Consider the following 17,348-nt stretch of genomic DNA (forward strand, 5'->3'; position numbering starts at 1 on the left):
TCAATCAAGTACATGGTGCAGCAGGCACATATCAGGAATAAGAAATGTTGGGTTTATATACTCTTAATGTAAAATGAGAGGCTACCAAGTCTTAAAAATGTAAATCCAGTCAAACAACTAAATACATAATTAAAATGTATATGTATGAACTGTTTTGTGTGTGAAATTATTTGTATTTCAGTTCAGCCCCTCTTGAGATTCACTCACCCCTGCCAGACACCACCTCACTTTTCCCCCACTGTATTTAAATCAATACAGCTTGGTTAAGGACTCATTTTAGACTGCAAGAGGGTGCTGAAGGAGAAGCAGCACACAAAAAAAAGGACATCACTTTGCTTTCCCCTCCTTCCAGAGGAGCCCAATATAAAAAATAAATGTAAATCTATCTATATAAAAATAACATTTAAAGAACAACTGTATTTTCATACTGGACTCTTCTGATCCACATCCCCTAGTAATATAGTCTGCACTAACACTGCCCACCGCAGTTTCTGTATCTCAAGCACATTCTGCTGCAATGCTTTCTTCTACTTTGGCAGAAGATTTGTATGGAGCCGTTGTGGGCACCTAGTCAGCCCTATACAAGTCTATGACGGCACAGTCTGCAATCTCTTATACTGTACATGTTTTCAAGCATACTTGTCTCATGGAATTCATATTGACTTTCCATTTATATAAAAAAAAGGGCTTCTAAAAATTGCAATATTAGAAAAATTACTATTAAAAAGATGCTTCTAAAAACTGCAATATTAACAATATACCAATCACACCAAGATCCCCAGGAAAGTTAAAAAGTAATGTCAAATTTTGTAAAGAATTCACATTGTGCCAGCATCTTAAAAGTTTAGAACATTTTTATACCATGGGCAGGAAATCTTTGGCATCTTCTGCACAATGACAATTCTTTTAGGCATCTTTAGAGTAATTACTTTGGGGTGAGATATGTTCTACATAAGATGTTTAATTGTACGTGAGCAAAATGAACATTTCTGACAGGTTTAAGAGCCGTTCATCTCACTGCTCTTGGTGTATTCTTTCTATTTCGCCCTTGTTGGTACTTGGTACTATGTTATTTTCAACAGAAAATTACAAGAGATCTCTGATATTTTATGTTTACAAACCATAGTATTCAACAGGGGAATATTTCAGCTACGTTTTGCCAGTTGAAAAGTGTAGTTCAACGAATTCCTATCCAGATAGTGGTAGGATTAGTAATTCTTGTCCTGTTGCAAAGTTGTTGTTATTTTCCCACAGATCTTACACATACAAGAAGATACAGTGGAAGCCTAAATGAATATCTTTTAGGGCTCCTAAAAGTCTGTCCGGACTAGTGCAGAGGAATGTGAGGCATATGAGCCAGGTCAGTGGCTGAGGACTTCTGGGTTCTGGTGACTTCTGGTCTCTTCCTGGTTAGAGTCCCTTTGGAGCTTCCCCATAGGGGCTGGCAGCCATCTATCTCCCTGTCCTTGCTGGATGTTTGACTGGAGATCGACACACTACATTTGCTCTCAGCCTGCTAACTTTCCATTACTGCCTGTGATTATTGCTTGGCACCATGTAAGGTTTATTTGATAACTTCAATAAACTTGACATCTTTCGTGGACATTATTGTTTTATGTGGAACTTCCTTAAGCCCAAGACTGTGTGCACATGCTTTGAGTCCAGCTATTCCATTTCCCATATAATATACAACAGTTTTCTGGGTTTTTTTTGTTTTTTTTTTACCACTGGAGCGCCTGTTTAGTGTTCTTTCTTGCCATTCATCTGTTCCTCTAACCTAGTGGCCACTTTCAAGGCTGCCCGAAGCTACCCGTGCACCTGGCTTTGCACTTGGCTGCAGTTATAATTTGCATGCTCGTATTGGGGTTCAGCACCCAGTTATTGTCCAGAGGAATATGAGGGCTATTCTAATTTAATTCTAGCATGTTTTTCAATCCCTATAATTTCCCTTTAAAATTCTTTATACGCCTGTTAAATTAGTGAAAAGTTTTGCGTGGTATCCATTAGGGTTGCACTGATACCAGTATCGGTGCCGATACCGAGCATTTGCAGGAGTACTTGTACCCGATATCTGGATAGTCAGGGAGGATCGGTGCGGCGGGGGAGGGAGTTACAATCAAAGATCTCCCTGTGTGGCTTTCAATAAAGCAGCTGACATCCTCCTCCTCTCCCTCCTGCGGCTGTCAGATACTTTATTGAAAGCCACACAGGGAGATCAGTGATTGTAACTTCCTCCACTGCTGCACCGATTATCCCTGACTGTTCCCTCTATCCCCCTCCAGTCTGCCTCTGTGTCCTCCGTGTGCTCCTCTGGCCCCCCCCATGTCCTCCTCCATGTGCATTGTGCATTGTAAAAGAAATATATAAATATAAAATTGTGAAAAAGATAAAATTGTAAAAAAAAAACAAAACAAAACCTTACATAGTCCACACCTCATCAGTGCCACCTATCAGTGCTGCATATTAGTGCCACTGTCACATGACATTAAAAAAAGTTTGGTAATTGGAGAGTACTTGAAAAAAAAAGTATTGGTACTTGTACTCCGTCTTATAAAAGTGGTATCGGTGCAACCCTAGTATCCATACTGGGGTGAAAGACATATAGTAACCAAATTATAATAATAAAATTAACTCTCTCAACTAATGCAATTAGTAGCTTACATCATAAGAGGTATATAGGTGTCTATATTCATAGTCATGTTTATACGAAAATACAAAAAACTTAATCTAAGAGATATTTAATACAGAGAGAAGTGTATGTCGGGAGGATTGTGGGAACTTCTATTGATCTTTGGTCAACATGATAATTGTACCTCTTCAGATCGTGGCGGCATATCTGTTAGCGCTTCCTGTGCTGCATCATCTAGGGAACAATTCAATGAAAACATTTTATTTCTACGCAAATTATGATACACAACAGAAAACTGTTTTCTAAATACAATATGAGAATGAACGATAATGTACTGTCCCTATTATTTACTACAGTAAAAATTATTCTATCAACTATGACTAATATTATTACAATATATATATATATTTATATATTCACTAAATAATCAATTTGGTATAAGGCTGCTTAGTTTAGCAAGCATTCCTGTGTCATAATTTTTACTCTTTTCAGCAAAAAAATAAATATTTTATAATTCATGTTTAACATCTGCAAGTTCAAGGGCCAAAGCCTGCAAACTGAAAAGCATTTTGTTATAGTATAGATCTAGTTAAACTTACATGCAACAGGATCACATCTGACCTTATATACAAAGTGAACGTCAAAATTGGAAAAGGGTGATTTCAGCAGATGTTTTGCTCTGCACACACAAAATTCTTGAAGTTCAGAAAACTTATTACAGCCAATACAATAAAATAGACAGGGCCAAAATAATATAGTAACGTGAAGAGTTATGAAAAGATGAAGGAAAAATACATAATTTATCAATAAAAGTACAAAAAAAAAAATGGTCGCCTATAGAAAATGTGAAAAAAAGGTAAAACTTGGGCATTAAAGCTGACCTTCACTCCTTTTCTAATATTCCTCTGTCCTGCCTCTTCCCTCCCTCTATAACACAATAAAAATAAAAAATAAAATTAGTAAAAAAAAAAAAAGTTTTCCCCCCTAAAGCCCAAGTCTCCAAATATAACCTAAATTTAACCTAAGCAAGGATGGCATACCCGGACCCAGCACATGCGCAGGAATGGTGCAGGTCACGCTGGCAACCTTTGCAGTATTTCAGCACAGACACATTCACACAAACCACCTACTGGGATAGATACATCACATATTCCAGGAAGCAGCTTGTGGGATCTCGCACATGTGCAGAAATGGGGCTGGGTCTATGCCAGTTTACTGGCAGGGCCCTCAGTGTGTCAGTGCATGCACCAGGTCTCAATTCAAGATGGAGGCATCAGAGAGGAGCAGTGTAGGGAGAACTTTCCCTAGGAGCAAAAGAACGCTGGACTCCATATCCTGGTAAGTAGTTTTTTTTTTCTTTCATACAGGGACAAGTTTTAGGGTTTAAACACTTCATTTTCTGCTAGTAAGGGTGGGGTGCAATCAAGCAACTAGGTCTGTCTTCTGCTGGCATAATAGCACTTGCAAAGCCAGGTTTAATAGTTTATTTATGCTGAAAGAGTAATGGGCGCGGACAATATTCACAATTAATCAGGAGTTTTCTAGGAGTTTTCAGATAGCGTAGTTTACTTTTAAATGAAATAGCTTTCTGTTGGGGGCTGCAATTGGTTGAGTCACAGACTGAAAGCCAATTTCGGGGCAGTGAAGCATCTGTTCAGAATCACTACCAGTAAGGCATCTGTCCTGCAATTGGCAAGCTGCTTTCTAAATCAGACAATGGCTGCTTGCAGCTTCAGAAAGTTCACTTTTTAAAAAAGAATAAACATAGAAACAGGACAACAGTGATTTTCAATGTTCTAAATACTGTGGGCTTATGTAGGCAAATGGTGCTGCATTCATTTTATAACAAGTTGACTTTAAAGAGGGTTTAAATAGAGCATTTTTGAGCTTTCCTACAGGAATCTGCTGGGACCACATAATCTTCGGCCTCTCTTGGGTATCCAGCCAGATGCATCCAATATGATGCAGTGATAGGCTTAGAAGTAGGCATTATTGATTAACCACTTCCATACTGGGCCTATTCTGGCACTCCTCTCCTACATCATCATTTTTTTGCTAGAAAATTACTCAGAACCTCCAAACATTATATATGTTTTTTTAGCAGACACACTAGGGAATAAAATGGCTGTCGTTGTAACCTTTTATGTCAAACGGTATTTGCGCAACAATTTTTCAAACGCAATTCATGAATTAAAAAATAACAAACAGTAAAGTTAGCCCAATTTTTTTGTATAATGTGAAAGATGATGTTACGCCGAGTAATTAGATACCCAACATGTTGCGCTTTAAAACTGCGCACACTTGAAGAATAGTGCCAAACTTAATCTCTATAGGCGACGCTTTAAATCTTTTTACGTTAACATATGCGGGCGCGACTTACGTGTGCGTTCGCTTTCGCGAGCACACGGGGACACTTTAAATTATTTAATTTTTTTAAATTGTTTATTTTACTTAAATTTTTTTATTTTTACACTTTCTCTTTAAAAAAAAAAATTTGATCACTTTTATTCCTTTTACAAGGAATGTAAACATCCTCTTTATGGAGAGATATGTGTTCTATAAGACCCCACATCTCTCCTCCAGGCTGGAAAGCATCAGATCAAAAAAACCCCCCAAAAAAACGATCCAATGCTTTCCAGATGAGATCTCGGCTTTGTTTACATCCCCGGCCCGGACGTGATGTCATAATGTGCTCGGGCCTCCGACAGTCATAGAGATGACTAGTGACTATCTGGTCACCGGAAAACTCCATGCTCTTCATCTGGCGGTGGCTGATTCTTTCTCCGGGTCCCCGATTGCACGGGAGAGCCCGGAGAAGCACCCCTGTGATCATTCTTATGGTGCACAGAATCGCCGGCTGAAAAAGAAAATATCTGAATGATGCCTGCGGCTGCAGGCATCATTCAGATGTCACCACTGAAAGTCAAAGATGTCATAGAACATTCTTGGGCTGGAAGTGGTTATTTAAAAATCCTATTTACATATTGAATTTCAATTATTTCTATCTTACTCCTATTAATCTGAATGATCTTAAGGTTGGAAAATGACTTTATAAAAATATTCACGCATTTACTTCCTTGAATTCTGTGACACAGTTGCTATGCCCTATGAATAGGCATGGCTGTGGCACACGTCAAAGAGCCTGTCTTCTGAATTACAGAGGTGCTGAGCAGAGGATTTCAGCAGAAAGAGTCATTACAAGATGGCAGCAAGGTACCATGGGATATGTAGTCCGTAGAAATTGAAAGTGAACAGCAGAGAAGAAGCTGCAAAGCATGCAGAGAATCCATGAAGTTGTGGAAAGAGATGGGTAACAGACAGGCAACACTCATAGCAATAAAGTAGATTTTTCAAGTAGGTTTATATTGGATTATGAAAAAGAACTATTGTTTGTATTGCTTTTACAACGCTGATGTTCTAAAATAAAAGTGTATGCTGTGACCATAGAGCTCATTTAATGTGCAGTTGTATCTACATCTCCGGGCTGTTCTAGCTGCTAATTCTCCAGGGATGTAAAGAACCCTATCAATTGGCCTTTGAACACAACGTGCCATGCTGTCTTCTGGACATCCTTCCATTAAATATAAATCTTCTAGTCAAACTGTTCATCACAGTACAACATTTAGAAAATTAAAAAGGTGCCATGAAACTTACTTGATTATGCATTTATTAAAATGTCATTATTACATACAATACCTATTGCAAGCAGATATATTCTTTATATTCTGTCCACAGTAATATGGCTAACAGGTCTGGCTACTGCACAGACAACTCTGCTGACCGCAAGATTTAGAGGTGGAAGGGAAACCAGTCTCTCAACACGTGCAGAGCGTCAGTGGTGTAACCACAATTTTTATGGAGTGTGGCCAATGGTGTCTGTGGCTTGTTTTGTGCTTAAAACTATAATCAATAAACACTTGTCTTTCATCAAAATTTACTTGACTTACTATTTTTTAACTGGTATTCAATGCCAGCTTTGAGGTTAAAGGCTTCAATTAACGCAGTTTCATGCAGCACCAGGGTGTTTCCAACACTGCGCACATCAATGCCTTCTGTTGTCATGCCAACCCCGAGCTCTGGAGGGAAATACAAAGAACTACATTTCTAGATGCACAATAGAAAAAAAATGATAAAATGAATAAGACAACAATAAAGCTGAACACTTCCCATTGCACATTAAAAAAAAAAAAAAAAAAAGAGAGAAAGAAGAAGGGGTAGATAAGGCATGTGTAAACACTGTGATTATTATACAAGAAGGATACAAAAGGTGACTTGCCTTCAAGCTGGAGCAAAAACATACCAATATACAATACAATGCTTGTGGACATACTGAGAAGCAAAACACATTGCATTTTGAATCAAAAGAGGAAAATACTCTGACTTCACCCAAATAGGACTGCTCTGCTGGGGAGCCTTTCCTACCAGCTGAATACAATGATCAGTGTTGTGGGCTAGAGCTGGCAGCTCTGCTCATTCAGAAAAACACAACAGGCTGATTGTACACAAGCTGATCGATAGGAATAGATAGCCGGGCCGCTTCACACCTCACCCGGCCCCCCGAGTGGTTAGCAGGTAAATGCAGCCTCAGCTCAATTAATTCAGACCACAACTCCAAACCAAGTTGTGGTCTGGATGAATCGAGCTGGGGCTGCTTTACCTGCTAACCACTCGGGGGGCCAGGTGAGGTGTGAGGCGGCCCGGCTATCCCTTCCTCTTTCTGCAGAATACTTTGGGTCTGGACGGACCTTTCCTCAGCCTGCACCCTCACTAGTCAGTGGCATCCAACTTGTTGGACCTTGACAGCCTGAGCAGGGCCTCTTAAGCATTTATCGTGGGTGACAAGTTCATCGATAGATCTATTTGTGTACAACCAGCTAGCCCATAAATGGATTTAAATTAGTCTGGTGCCTGTTGAACCGGCTGAATTTCGATCCATGTATGGCCGGCTTAAATTGAAACGATTACCTTGTAAAACAACCCATTCAGTATAAATTAGAAATGAAAGGCAAAACATTTTTGTATTATATATATATATATATTTATATTACACACCTTTTTTATAAGTGATCACATTCCCTCTGTTCTCAGATGCATAAGAGCTGGGGAAGGAGAAGCAGCAGCACACTGTGCTTGCCAGTGAATAGCTGTGCAGCGGGGGCTTGTCAGGACAAGTCTGATCATTGGTGGGGAGCACACCGAGTTCCCAGCATAGCTAAAGAACTGACCTGCTTAGTGTGGTCAGTTTATAATATCAAAGCAAGGGGACTGGCAGGAACACCAGGGATTTCACATAAATGAAGCAATACAAAGAGAACAGGTACAAGTACATGGTACAGCAGGCACATATCAGTTATATGAAGCTTTGGGGTAACAAACGCTTTAAAGTTTTCCAAGAAATGATGCCTCCACTGGAGATGAATGCAGCATTCTTATGCACTGAGTTTGATGTTTTTATAAACTGAATAAAAAATAGATTTTATCTTCAGTGGAGGTGCTATACTTTTTTTTAATGTATCTTGTATCATAGCTCACTGATCACTGGGGAGGGAACAAACACATTTTGGATGAGCTGGTAGTACTTGTTCTAATTTTCTACAATTATTTATGTCTAAAAATTTGGTTGAAAGGTTGTTCCCTTACTGTCCTTGTGACACCAGGATAAGAAATGGGTGGTATGGTTGTCACCAGGACAGGAAGCCATAGTCATGATTAAAAGTATTTTTAGGGTCCATGCACACCAGTCTTGGCAGAACAAAATTGCTAATTTTGAGCATTTTTTTTTTGTACTAGTCTTTCGAGGCATTTAGCTTTCATTTCTGCCAGAAAACTGCTCTCAAAAATGCAAAACAGAAGGTTTTTTATCTGCCTCTAAATGCTGAGCTTAAAATATGCCTCTAAACTACCTAATGTGCATGGACATATAGGATAACATTAGTTGCTTCTAAAGGCAAAATGCTAAACTCCTCTAGGAGCAGCGTTTTTTTAAGACAGTGCGCATGGACCCTTATGCTGCATACACACCGTTGGAATTTCCGTCAAAAAAAGTGTGATGGGAGCTTTTGGTCGGATATTCCGACCGTGTGTATGCTCCATCCAACTTTTTCTGTCTGAATTTCCACCAGCAAAAGATTGAGAGCTGGTTCTCTATTTTTCCAATGAAAAAAGTTCTTGATGGAAATTCCGTTCGTCTGTATGCAATTCCGACGCGCGAAAAACCACGCATGCTCGGAAACAATTCGACGCATGCTCAGAAGCATTGAACTTCATTTTCTCGGCTCATCATAGCGCTGTACATCACCGCGTTCTTGACAGTCGAAAGTTCAGAGAACTTTTGTGTGACCGTGTGCATGCAAGCCAAGCTTGAGCAGAATTCCGTCGGAAAGAAGGAAGGAAGGGAAACAGAAAGCTCTCATTAGTAAGCTTGCACAGTTAGAACATTGGAGTCTATATATTGAGATTCTTCAGTTAAAGAAAGTTAGATAAGGCAGCGCTTTAAAATGGATAGCTGAATTTCATATCTAATATACACTAAGCTTTAACTTTAAAGCGCTGCCTTATCTGAATTTCTTTATTTAGAAATGTTTTCATATTAACACTGGTATAGACAAGCAGCTTAAGGTTTTTTTTGTTTTTTTTTACACTTAAGCATGGAGGTGTTATATTTTCATATTCTAGCTTGGTCATCATGAGTTGCCTTTACAGGTTTTGTTTATTATAATACATTTAATGCACAGGCCATTATGTAATTTGTTATTACAGCTTACCGTCTTATTTCAGTCTGTAGCTATGACTTTCTAAAGCTGGCAATATTTTTTTCATGCAACTGTGACAAAATAAGTGTGTGCGTAGCGGTACCCCTGTAGGGGCTTCTGAATGTTGTGGTCTGTCTGTCACCCTGCCCAGCCAGGCACACACTTTTCAAGCATCCAGAGACATGAAAGCAGTCCTTGCACTTGTTTTTTTTTTTCTTTTTTTTTGAGGGGAATTTAACTTGGATGGGAATAGGAAACCTATGAGATGGCCAGGTAACCGACTATCAAAATTTGGGACTAAACTTTATACAGCACGGTATATACAATCTCCTCTTCTCCTCCTGCACATTCTTGCTTGCAGACTATTACTCCTTCAGCACATCACTTGCTTGCACTTCCCGGATCAGCTAGCATTGTAGGTCTGACACTGGCTCAGCCAGGCCTAAAGCAGATGCCCTTTGCAGGCAGGGACCGCGGGCCCCTATGGTGTATGGTGTAAAATAGAAAATTCCAGTGCTAGCTGTCCCTGTGGCTACTGCTCCCAGTATCACCTCTTCAGACACTGCCAGTCCTCCAGGCTCCAGCTGCCCCTTTCCTCTGCCCGTGCCACCACAATCCTCCAGACTGGCTCTGCACCCATCCCAGACTGCTGCATCTCAGTCCTCTCAGGCATGCCTCCCAGTCCTCCAGACTGTGTGCACACTCACCAGCCCTCTTGGCTGCCTCTGTGGAACTCCTGGAGACTTGTCCGGCAGTGTTCTCCCACTGTCTTCTCTTGCTCCTCCTGGTCAGGACACCTCTGTGGGTTGTAAGAGGGTCCCGTCTGCACCCAAGCCCAAGGTCAAAGACTGGGGAGCTCCCTCAAAGGCCCCGACAGCCTAACACTCCATCTTCCACCTGATACAACTTCTCCCCAGCTGGGCTGAATCTGGGTATTTAAGGAGGCCTGCCCCCTGCCAATCCAGATTGGGGATTGGTCAGGACTCCCCAGAACACCCCAGGCAGCTCCACCTCTCCTCTTCACCTCTCCTTCCAAAAAACACCAGGACATTCTGGAAAGAAGTGGGAGGTCCTGGTGATGCTACCTGTGAGTCACCCAGCACTACTCTGAGCCACTCCCAGCCCAGATCAAAATGGAAATTTTACCTACTCTAAAAAAACAAAACAAAAAAAAAACAAAAAACAAAACTGTACTATTCTTCTAGCACACTAGAGGGTACTACATGTGGAATGCCACAAATAACTCATTCCCTACACAGGAGAAGTTTTTCAAACAAATCTGTATAACATTTGAAGTAAGATTTCAGGAATCCTGAGCACTGTTCGCAGCCTTTCAGTGATTGTGATCTACTGGCCAAGAGTAGAAAATGATGTAATCTCTAATTACACTCCGACCGATTATTTGTTAATAGGAGACAGACACTCCTACATGAGGACATTATTACTGTTTCTGTATCGACAGAACACAAGCATGTAAATCAGCTGCAATGACATTTGCTAAAATCTTGGCAATGAATATAATGTACCTGGGGATTATTTTTTAAATAAATAAAAAGAAATAAATAAAAAACTGGAACATCTATTACTTTTAATTATACAAAAGTTACAGTAATTTACCTGGATGCTCTCTGATGCCATGTTCTATTATATCTGCAATGTGCTTTAAAGCTGGTGCATATTGTTTCATGCTATAGTAACACAAAGCAATGTTGTAAGACAAATCTGTCCAAATAGAAAAAAAAACAAAGAGAAAGGAAATTAAACAATAGGTCAGTCGCCGTTCTTCAATTGCCTAACAATGCTCACATTCTAAATCAACTGCTGCAAAACCACAATACAGGAACATTGAGAACAAAAAAAAGTGGACTTGGGCTCCAGATGCAGAAGTAAGTTAAAGTGATTGTAAAGTCTCGTTTTTTTTTTTTTTTAAACAAACATGTTATACTTACCTGCTCTGTGCAGTGATTTTGCAAAGGGTAGCCCGGATCCTCCTCTTCTCTAGTCCCTCTTTGGTTCTCCTGGCCCCTCCCTCCTGGTGAGTGCCCCACACAGCAAGCATCTTGCTATGGGGGCACCTGAGCTGAGTCACAGCTCCCTGTGTCCATTCAGACACGGAGCTGCCATTCGGTCCCACCCCCTCTCTCCCCCATTTGGCTAACTAACTTTGATAGACAGCCGCGGGAGCCATTGGCGCCGCTGCTGTGTCTCAGCCAAACAGCAGGGAAAGTCCCGGATGGCCGAGGAACTCGTGCTGGAGGGGCTGCTACACACATAAGGCTGCTGCTCCTGCTGCTGTCAGTGTCTCCTGTGAAACCAAGAAGTGAGAGGAGCGGTGCTGAAGCAAGGTAGGTGTTTAGAAATTGGGGGGAGGGACAAGTAGTGGGGAGTCTTCTTCCATAATGCATAGAATGCATAATGGTAAAAAAACGTTGACTTTAGAACCACGTTAAGTCCTGGAAGTTGCGAGGTGGGGCCTCCATGGATTGGACTTGTTTTTACTGCACATCCCACAGATGCTCATTTGGATTGAGATCTAGAGAACTTGGAGGCCAAGTCAAGGCCTAGAACTCATTGTTGTGTTCCATAAACCATTCTTGAACCATTTTTGCAGTGTGACAGGGCGCATTATTCTGCTGAGAGAGGCCACTGATCTTGGGGGAATACCGATTCCATGAAGGGTTGTACATGGTAAGCAACAATGTATAGGTAGGTGGTACGTATCAAGTAACATCCACATGAATTTCAGGACCCAAGGTTTCCCAGTGGAACATTGCCCAAAGCATCACACTGCCTCTACCAGCTTATGGTTACGCACATGCACCCGGCCATCCATGTGATGTAAAAGAAAACGGGATTCATCAGACAAGGACACCTTATTCCATTGTTCTATTGTCCTTTTATGATGCACATGTACCCATTGTAGGTGCTTTTAATTGACACGGGTCAGCATGGGCACCCTGACCTGTCTACGGCTAATCAGCCTCATACAGAACATACTGCAATGCCAATTTCTTCTGCTTTCAACATGTTTACTTGCTGGCTAGCATAACCCACTGACTTTCAGATGCTTTTGTATGAGATAATCAATGTTATTCACTTAAAGTGGTTTTAAAGGCAAAAAGTTTTTTTCCTTAATTCGTTAAGGTAAAAAACCTTCTGGGTGCACCTTCCCACCCAGCCCCTGCTTATACTTACCTGAGCCCCATCTTGATCCAGCGATGTGCATGAGAGCAGCGGCTCTCACTGGTCTCTCTCTCATTGGCTCACACAGCAGAGGCCATTGGCTCCCGCTGCTGTGAATCACAGCCAGTGCGCCAATGAGGCGAGAGTGGGGGCGGGGTGAGCCATGCTGTGTGTGTGTCAATGGACAATGTCCATCGGGAGCAAGACTGCCCAAGTCCCCCAATAGCAAGAGTGTTGCTGTGGGGGGCATTCGGCGGGGGGGGGGACCAAGACTGCCTGCCAGTGGGGGACACAAAAAAGAGGATCGGGCTGCTCTGTGCAAAACCACTGCACAGAGCAGGTAAGTATAACATGTTTGTTATTTAAAAAAGAATAATGGCAGTGTAGACTGCTCCATGAAATCCACAATCTTCAAAAATGAAAATCATAAGCAAAAGGCAAAAACATCCATAACCTTAACAAGAGCATTTATTAAGACAATGCAAACAAAAGTGATGATGTGTACTATTCCAGGAGCCATGGCAACAAATCAATTTTACGTCAGTAAGTACTAAGCTGAAAGTGATTTTTCATTCTTCTGTTGTGTTGCTGTATTTTGTATTAATAAATAGGTCCATCAATATTTATTTGCCAATTACATCACCTGCTCCTTAAATCCTGTCCCCACTAGTAAAGTAAAAACATGTCTTTTTAAAGTCAAATCATCTTGTTTTGTATTTCCTCTTATTGTACCTTGTTTATATCCCACAACTTGCATGGCGGTGAGGAATTTTTTGCAAGCCTCGTCATATTGTCCTTCTTTGTAGAGCAGGCAGCCCAAATTTATCTCGCTATCTGGATCATCAGAAGGCATCTGTTCTACTAAACTCTGAAAGGAACCCAAAAACGTAAAATTTAGGCTTCGAAAAGGAAAACAGAACTGCCTGATGTAAACCTTTTTATTTTTTTAAATACAGAAACACTTGCTATTAACCACTCGCGTACTGGGCACTTATGCCCCCTTCCTGCCCAGGCCAATTTTCAGCTTCCAGCGCTGTCACACTTTGACTGACAATTGCGCGGTCATGCAACACTGTAGCCAAATGACATTTTTATCATTTTTTGAGACAATAGAGCTTGCATTTGCTGGTATTTTTATCACCACTGTGTTTTTTCATTTTTGCTAAACAAATGAAAAAAAAAGACGGAAAGTTTTGAAAAACAAACAAATTTTTTCTTAGTTTCTGTTGTAAAATTTTTAAATAAGTAATTTTTTTCATTCACTGATGTGCACTGATGAGGAGGCACTGATGAGGCTGAACTGATATGCGGGACTGATAGGCAGCACTAATGGGCACTGATAGGTGGCACAGATGGGCAGCATTGATGGCACCGATGGGGCTGCACTGAACATCAGTTGTATGACATGTGGTGAATAATTAAATAACTATAAAACTTATATGCATATATAACACAAATGCAGTGGAATTAAAAAGTATATCCTGTGAAACAAAAATGATTTTTAGCGTCCAAAATAAAGTGCAAGTGCACAAAATCCTTAATAATGTATTATAACAAAGTATTTTTTAACAGTCCATTATGACAGCATAAAAAGTGATGATAGTGTCTTCATGTAGTGTGCACACACCCTCCACCAGATGTACCCTCACCTGAAGGGCTTTATATACAAGCCTGTAGTAAATACTAACAGCTTGAAAGATCCTCCTGTGATTCCTCTTTCGTGTGGTGGCTAATTTTAGCTTGAATACAGATCAAAGATAACTCCTTCTTCCTGGTTAGAATGCAGATCAAAAGCCACTACTTCCTTCTGGCTATCAAAAACCTCCTCATATATATCACATGTGGAAAACAACAGAGGCTTGCAATAGTGTAATATAGTTTTTATAAAAAGTTTAATTACAACTTGGACTCCACATATATTTACACTCACATTTTCATGATAAAAACACGCCTTTGGTATACTGATACACAGACGGGTGATAAGGTCACCTGGAGACCGGATCTGCAGCCCCGGTTCACCCCGTCCTTTGTCTGTGCTGCAAGAGACTTCCGGCTTCCTTCCACGTCAGCCGATCAAGCTCCTCCTACCAGTTTCGTCACAAACTTGTGAATTGTCACAATTGTCACACCGGTCTTCAGGTGACATTATCACCCCTCTGTATATCAGTATACCAAAGGCGTGTTTTTATCATGAAAATGTGAGTGTAAATATATGTGGAGTCTAATGCCCTGTACACACGGTCGGATTTTCCGACCGGAAAAATGTGCGATTGGAGCTTGTTGTCGGAAATTCCGACCGTGTGTGGGCTCCATCGGACATTTTCCATCGGATTTTCCGACACACAAAGTTTGAGAGCAGGCTATAAAATTTTCCGACAACAAAATCCGATCGCGTCAATTCCGACGCACAAAGTGCCACGCATGCTCAGAAGAAATTCCGAGACGGAACAGCTCGGTCTGGTAAAATTAGCATTCGGAATGGATACAGCACTTTCGTCACGCTGCAATGTTTTAAATTGTTTAATACAGCGCACTCTCTTCTTTTTTATAATGTGAGAAGAATGAAGTAGTTTTGCTGCTCATATTCACACAAACTTCTTTCCTTTATTATTTATCGTGATTCCCTCAATATATTTTGATTTGTCACATCTGACCAAATTTCTTTTTTGTTGTTTTATTTTTTTTTTGTATTTTTTTCAAGGCTGATTTTTTTTTTAGTTTTTTTGGGTTTTACTCCATAATATTTTTGTGTGTGTTTTGTGTGTCAAGTTACCATAACATGATTATTATCTTGTATTATTTAATCTCAAGGAGATTGTTTGGTGTTGGTGTCTCTTGTTAATTTCACATTGTAGTTTTGAAATGTACCTGCCTCCTCACAAACAAACTGTCCTTTTTGAAGGAAAACACACATAGGCGAGTATAATTGAACCAAAAATTCCTTTATTAAGGGCTAACAACCAAACAAAGAGGGAGGCAATGCTGGAGAAACAGCGGAAATTGGCGAAGCCTTTGGCCCCCAGGGCACACATCAATTATTTTACTGCAAAATTGGTGGCCTGAGGAGTCCATATCTAAGGGAGTGCAGTCTGGTTCAGAAGTCCCAGAGATCATGAAAGCAGCAGATGACATGCATGTCCCCAGGCTGTGGTCATACAAGAGACTGCATCTTTTGTCAGACCAGACTGAACCCAGGGCCATCACTCTCTGGTCTTCCTTCCACACTTCCTTCCACGTTGTGGTGGTGTAGTTGTGGCAGGAGGAGGAGGAGGATGGTCCAACTCACTCAGGTGGATATTGGGTGTGATTTCGCCACTCACCCCCTTAGTTAGGACTTTATAAAGAAGGTTCTCACACAGCTGGCGCTGACCCTCCTGCATGCCCTTCAGTTTGGTGGCAGCCATGCAGGCAAAGGCCTCTTCAGGAGTGGGGAAGGCTCTGAGGGACGCAGAAGCCTCCTGAATGAGCCTGAGCGCTGAATCCTGCACGTGACTCCCCTTCCTGGGTCTTTTGTTTGGAAGGCGGAGGGGAGGAACCTGCGATTCGGTTAGGCTCCTACTGGGCCCAGGCTTCTCCTGGCTGCCACTTAGCCCCGCCTCCTCCTGGCTGCCACTAACCCCCGCCTCCTCCTGGCTGCCACATTCCACAGCCTCCTCCTGTGTGCCACATTCCAGAGCTTCGTCCTGGCAGAGGTCTTCGTGTGTATGAAAAAGGGACATAGTTTAGTTTTTTAGTCATCAATCACACACAATTTTCATCTCATGACTGTTGCAAATTGAATGTTAACAAATATAACAGACTATCCTTCTGAGCCCAGCATTTTTCATTCTTGTCCCAATTATTTTTGCCCACTACTGTCTATTGATATGTAAAAAACTGTATTAAATCAGCAATTAGTGATCAATAATAACATCTAGTAAAGATCATTTATTTATTGACCAGAAATCTGTAGAAGAATGCTATACCTGACTCCATCTGGGCTCCTCCACTTCTTCCTGGCTGGAAGTCCCAGGTTGGGCATCGGAAGCCTCAGCTGGGGTGGAAGGAAGAGTAGAAGGAAGGGTTGAGAGGGATTCCCTGACTCCAGTCTGGTCTGACAGAAAACGAAGTCTCTCATAGTACCACAGCCTGGGGACATAAATGTCATCTGCTGGATGGATCTCTGGGAATCCGTGACCTTCTTGCGCTCCCTTAGATAAGTGCTCCTCAGGCCACCAATTTTGGCTTTTAAATAGGGGATGTTTGCCGTGGGGACCACCGGCTTCACCAACTCCAGCAGTTTCTCCAGCGCTGTCTGCCTCTTTTGTTTATGATTATAATGTGGATGTTTCACATGCCACAGACAGGGCAGCTCCCTGTACTTGTCTATGAACAGGGGGAGGAAGTTGTGGTCATTGAAGCCATCCATTTTATCTGCAAGACACAACACAAGACAAACCCTAATGTCAGGCAAAACTCTCCTAATCTTGTTACAATATAGGCCTCAATCTAGAAGCAGTATAGGCCCAAGTTTTACTCTTACCTTCGTTATCACGATCGGCGCCTCCGATACTCCTTCCTCTGCTCACAGGTCGTACGTACTACGCACGCGTGTTACGCTTTATAGACACTGCGCATGTGTGTAATCCCGCCTGCCCCTGACGTTCTTTCTAGTCTATTCCCCGCCCCTTCTCGTTCGGCGCAGTGGGGGAAGAGCACATGGTGGAGACACAACAGGTGCGTGCTAATTACAGCAACGAGGAGGAGGGGGAGGAAAGCCCGGAGCCTGAAACATCCCGATCCTG

At 41.5% G+C, this 17,348-nt stretch overlaps 1 protein-coding gene across 2 annotated transcripts in view; it reads right to left on the reverse strand.

Moving 5' to 3' along the window:
- Positions 1–17,348, reverse strand: part of LOC141144568 (intraflagellar transport protein 70A) — an 85,242-nt gene that overhangs the window by 41,828 nt on the left and 26,066 nt on the right. For both annotated transcript variants that reach the window (XM_073630358.1, XM_073630359.1), the window contains exons 5-8: positions 13,297–13,432; positions 10,999–11,103; positions 6,577–6,705; positions 2,814–2,863 (exon numbers count right to left, since the gene is read on the reverse strand). In XM_073630358.1, coding sequence (XP_073486459.1) covers positions 2,814–2,863; positions 6,577–6,705; positions 10,999–11,103; positions 13,297–13,432 — 420 coding nt within the window. The remainder of the gene's footprint in view (positions 1–2,813; positions 2,864–6,576; positions 6,706–10,998; positions 11,104–13,296; positions 13,433–17,348) is intronic.

Source organism: Aquarana catesbeiana, linkage group LG05 (assembly GCF_042186555.1).
Source record: "Aquarana catesbeiana isolate 2022-GZ linkage group LG05, ASM4218655v1, whole genome shotgun sequence".
Lineage (NCBI taxonomy): Eukaryota > Metazoa > Chordata > Amphibia > Anura > Ranidae > Aquarana > Aquarana catesbeiana.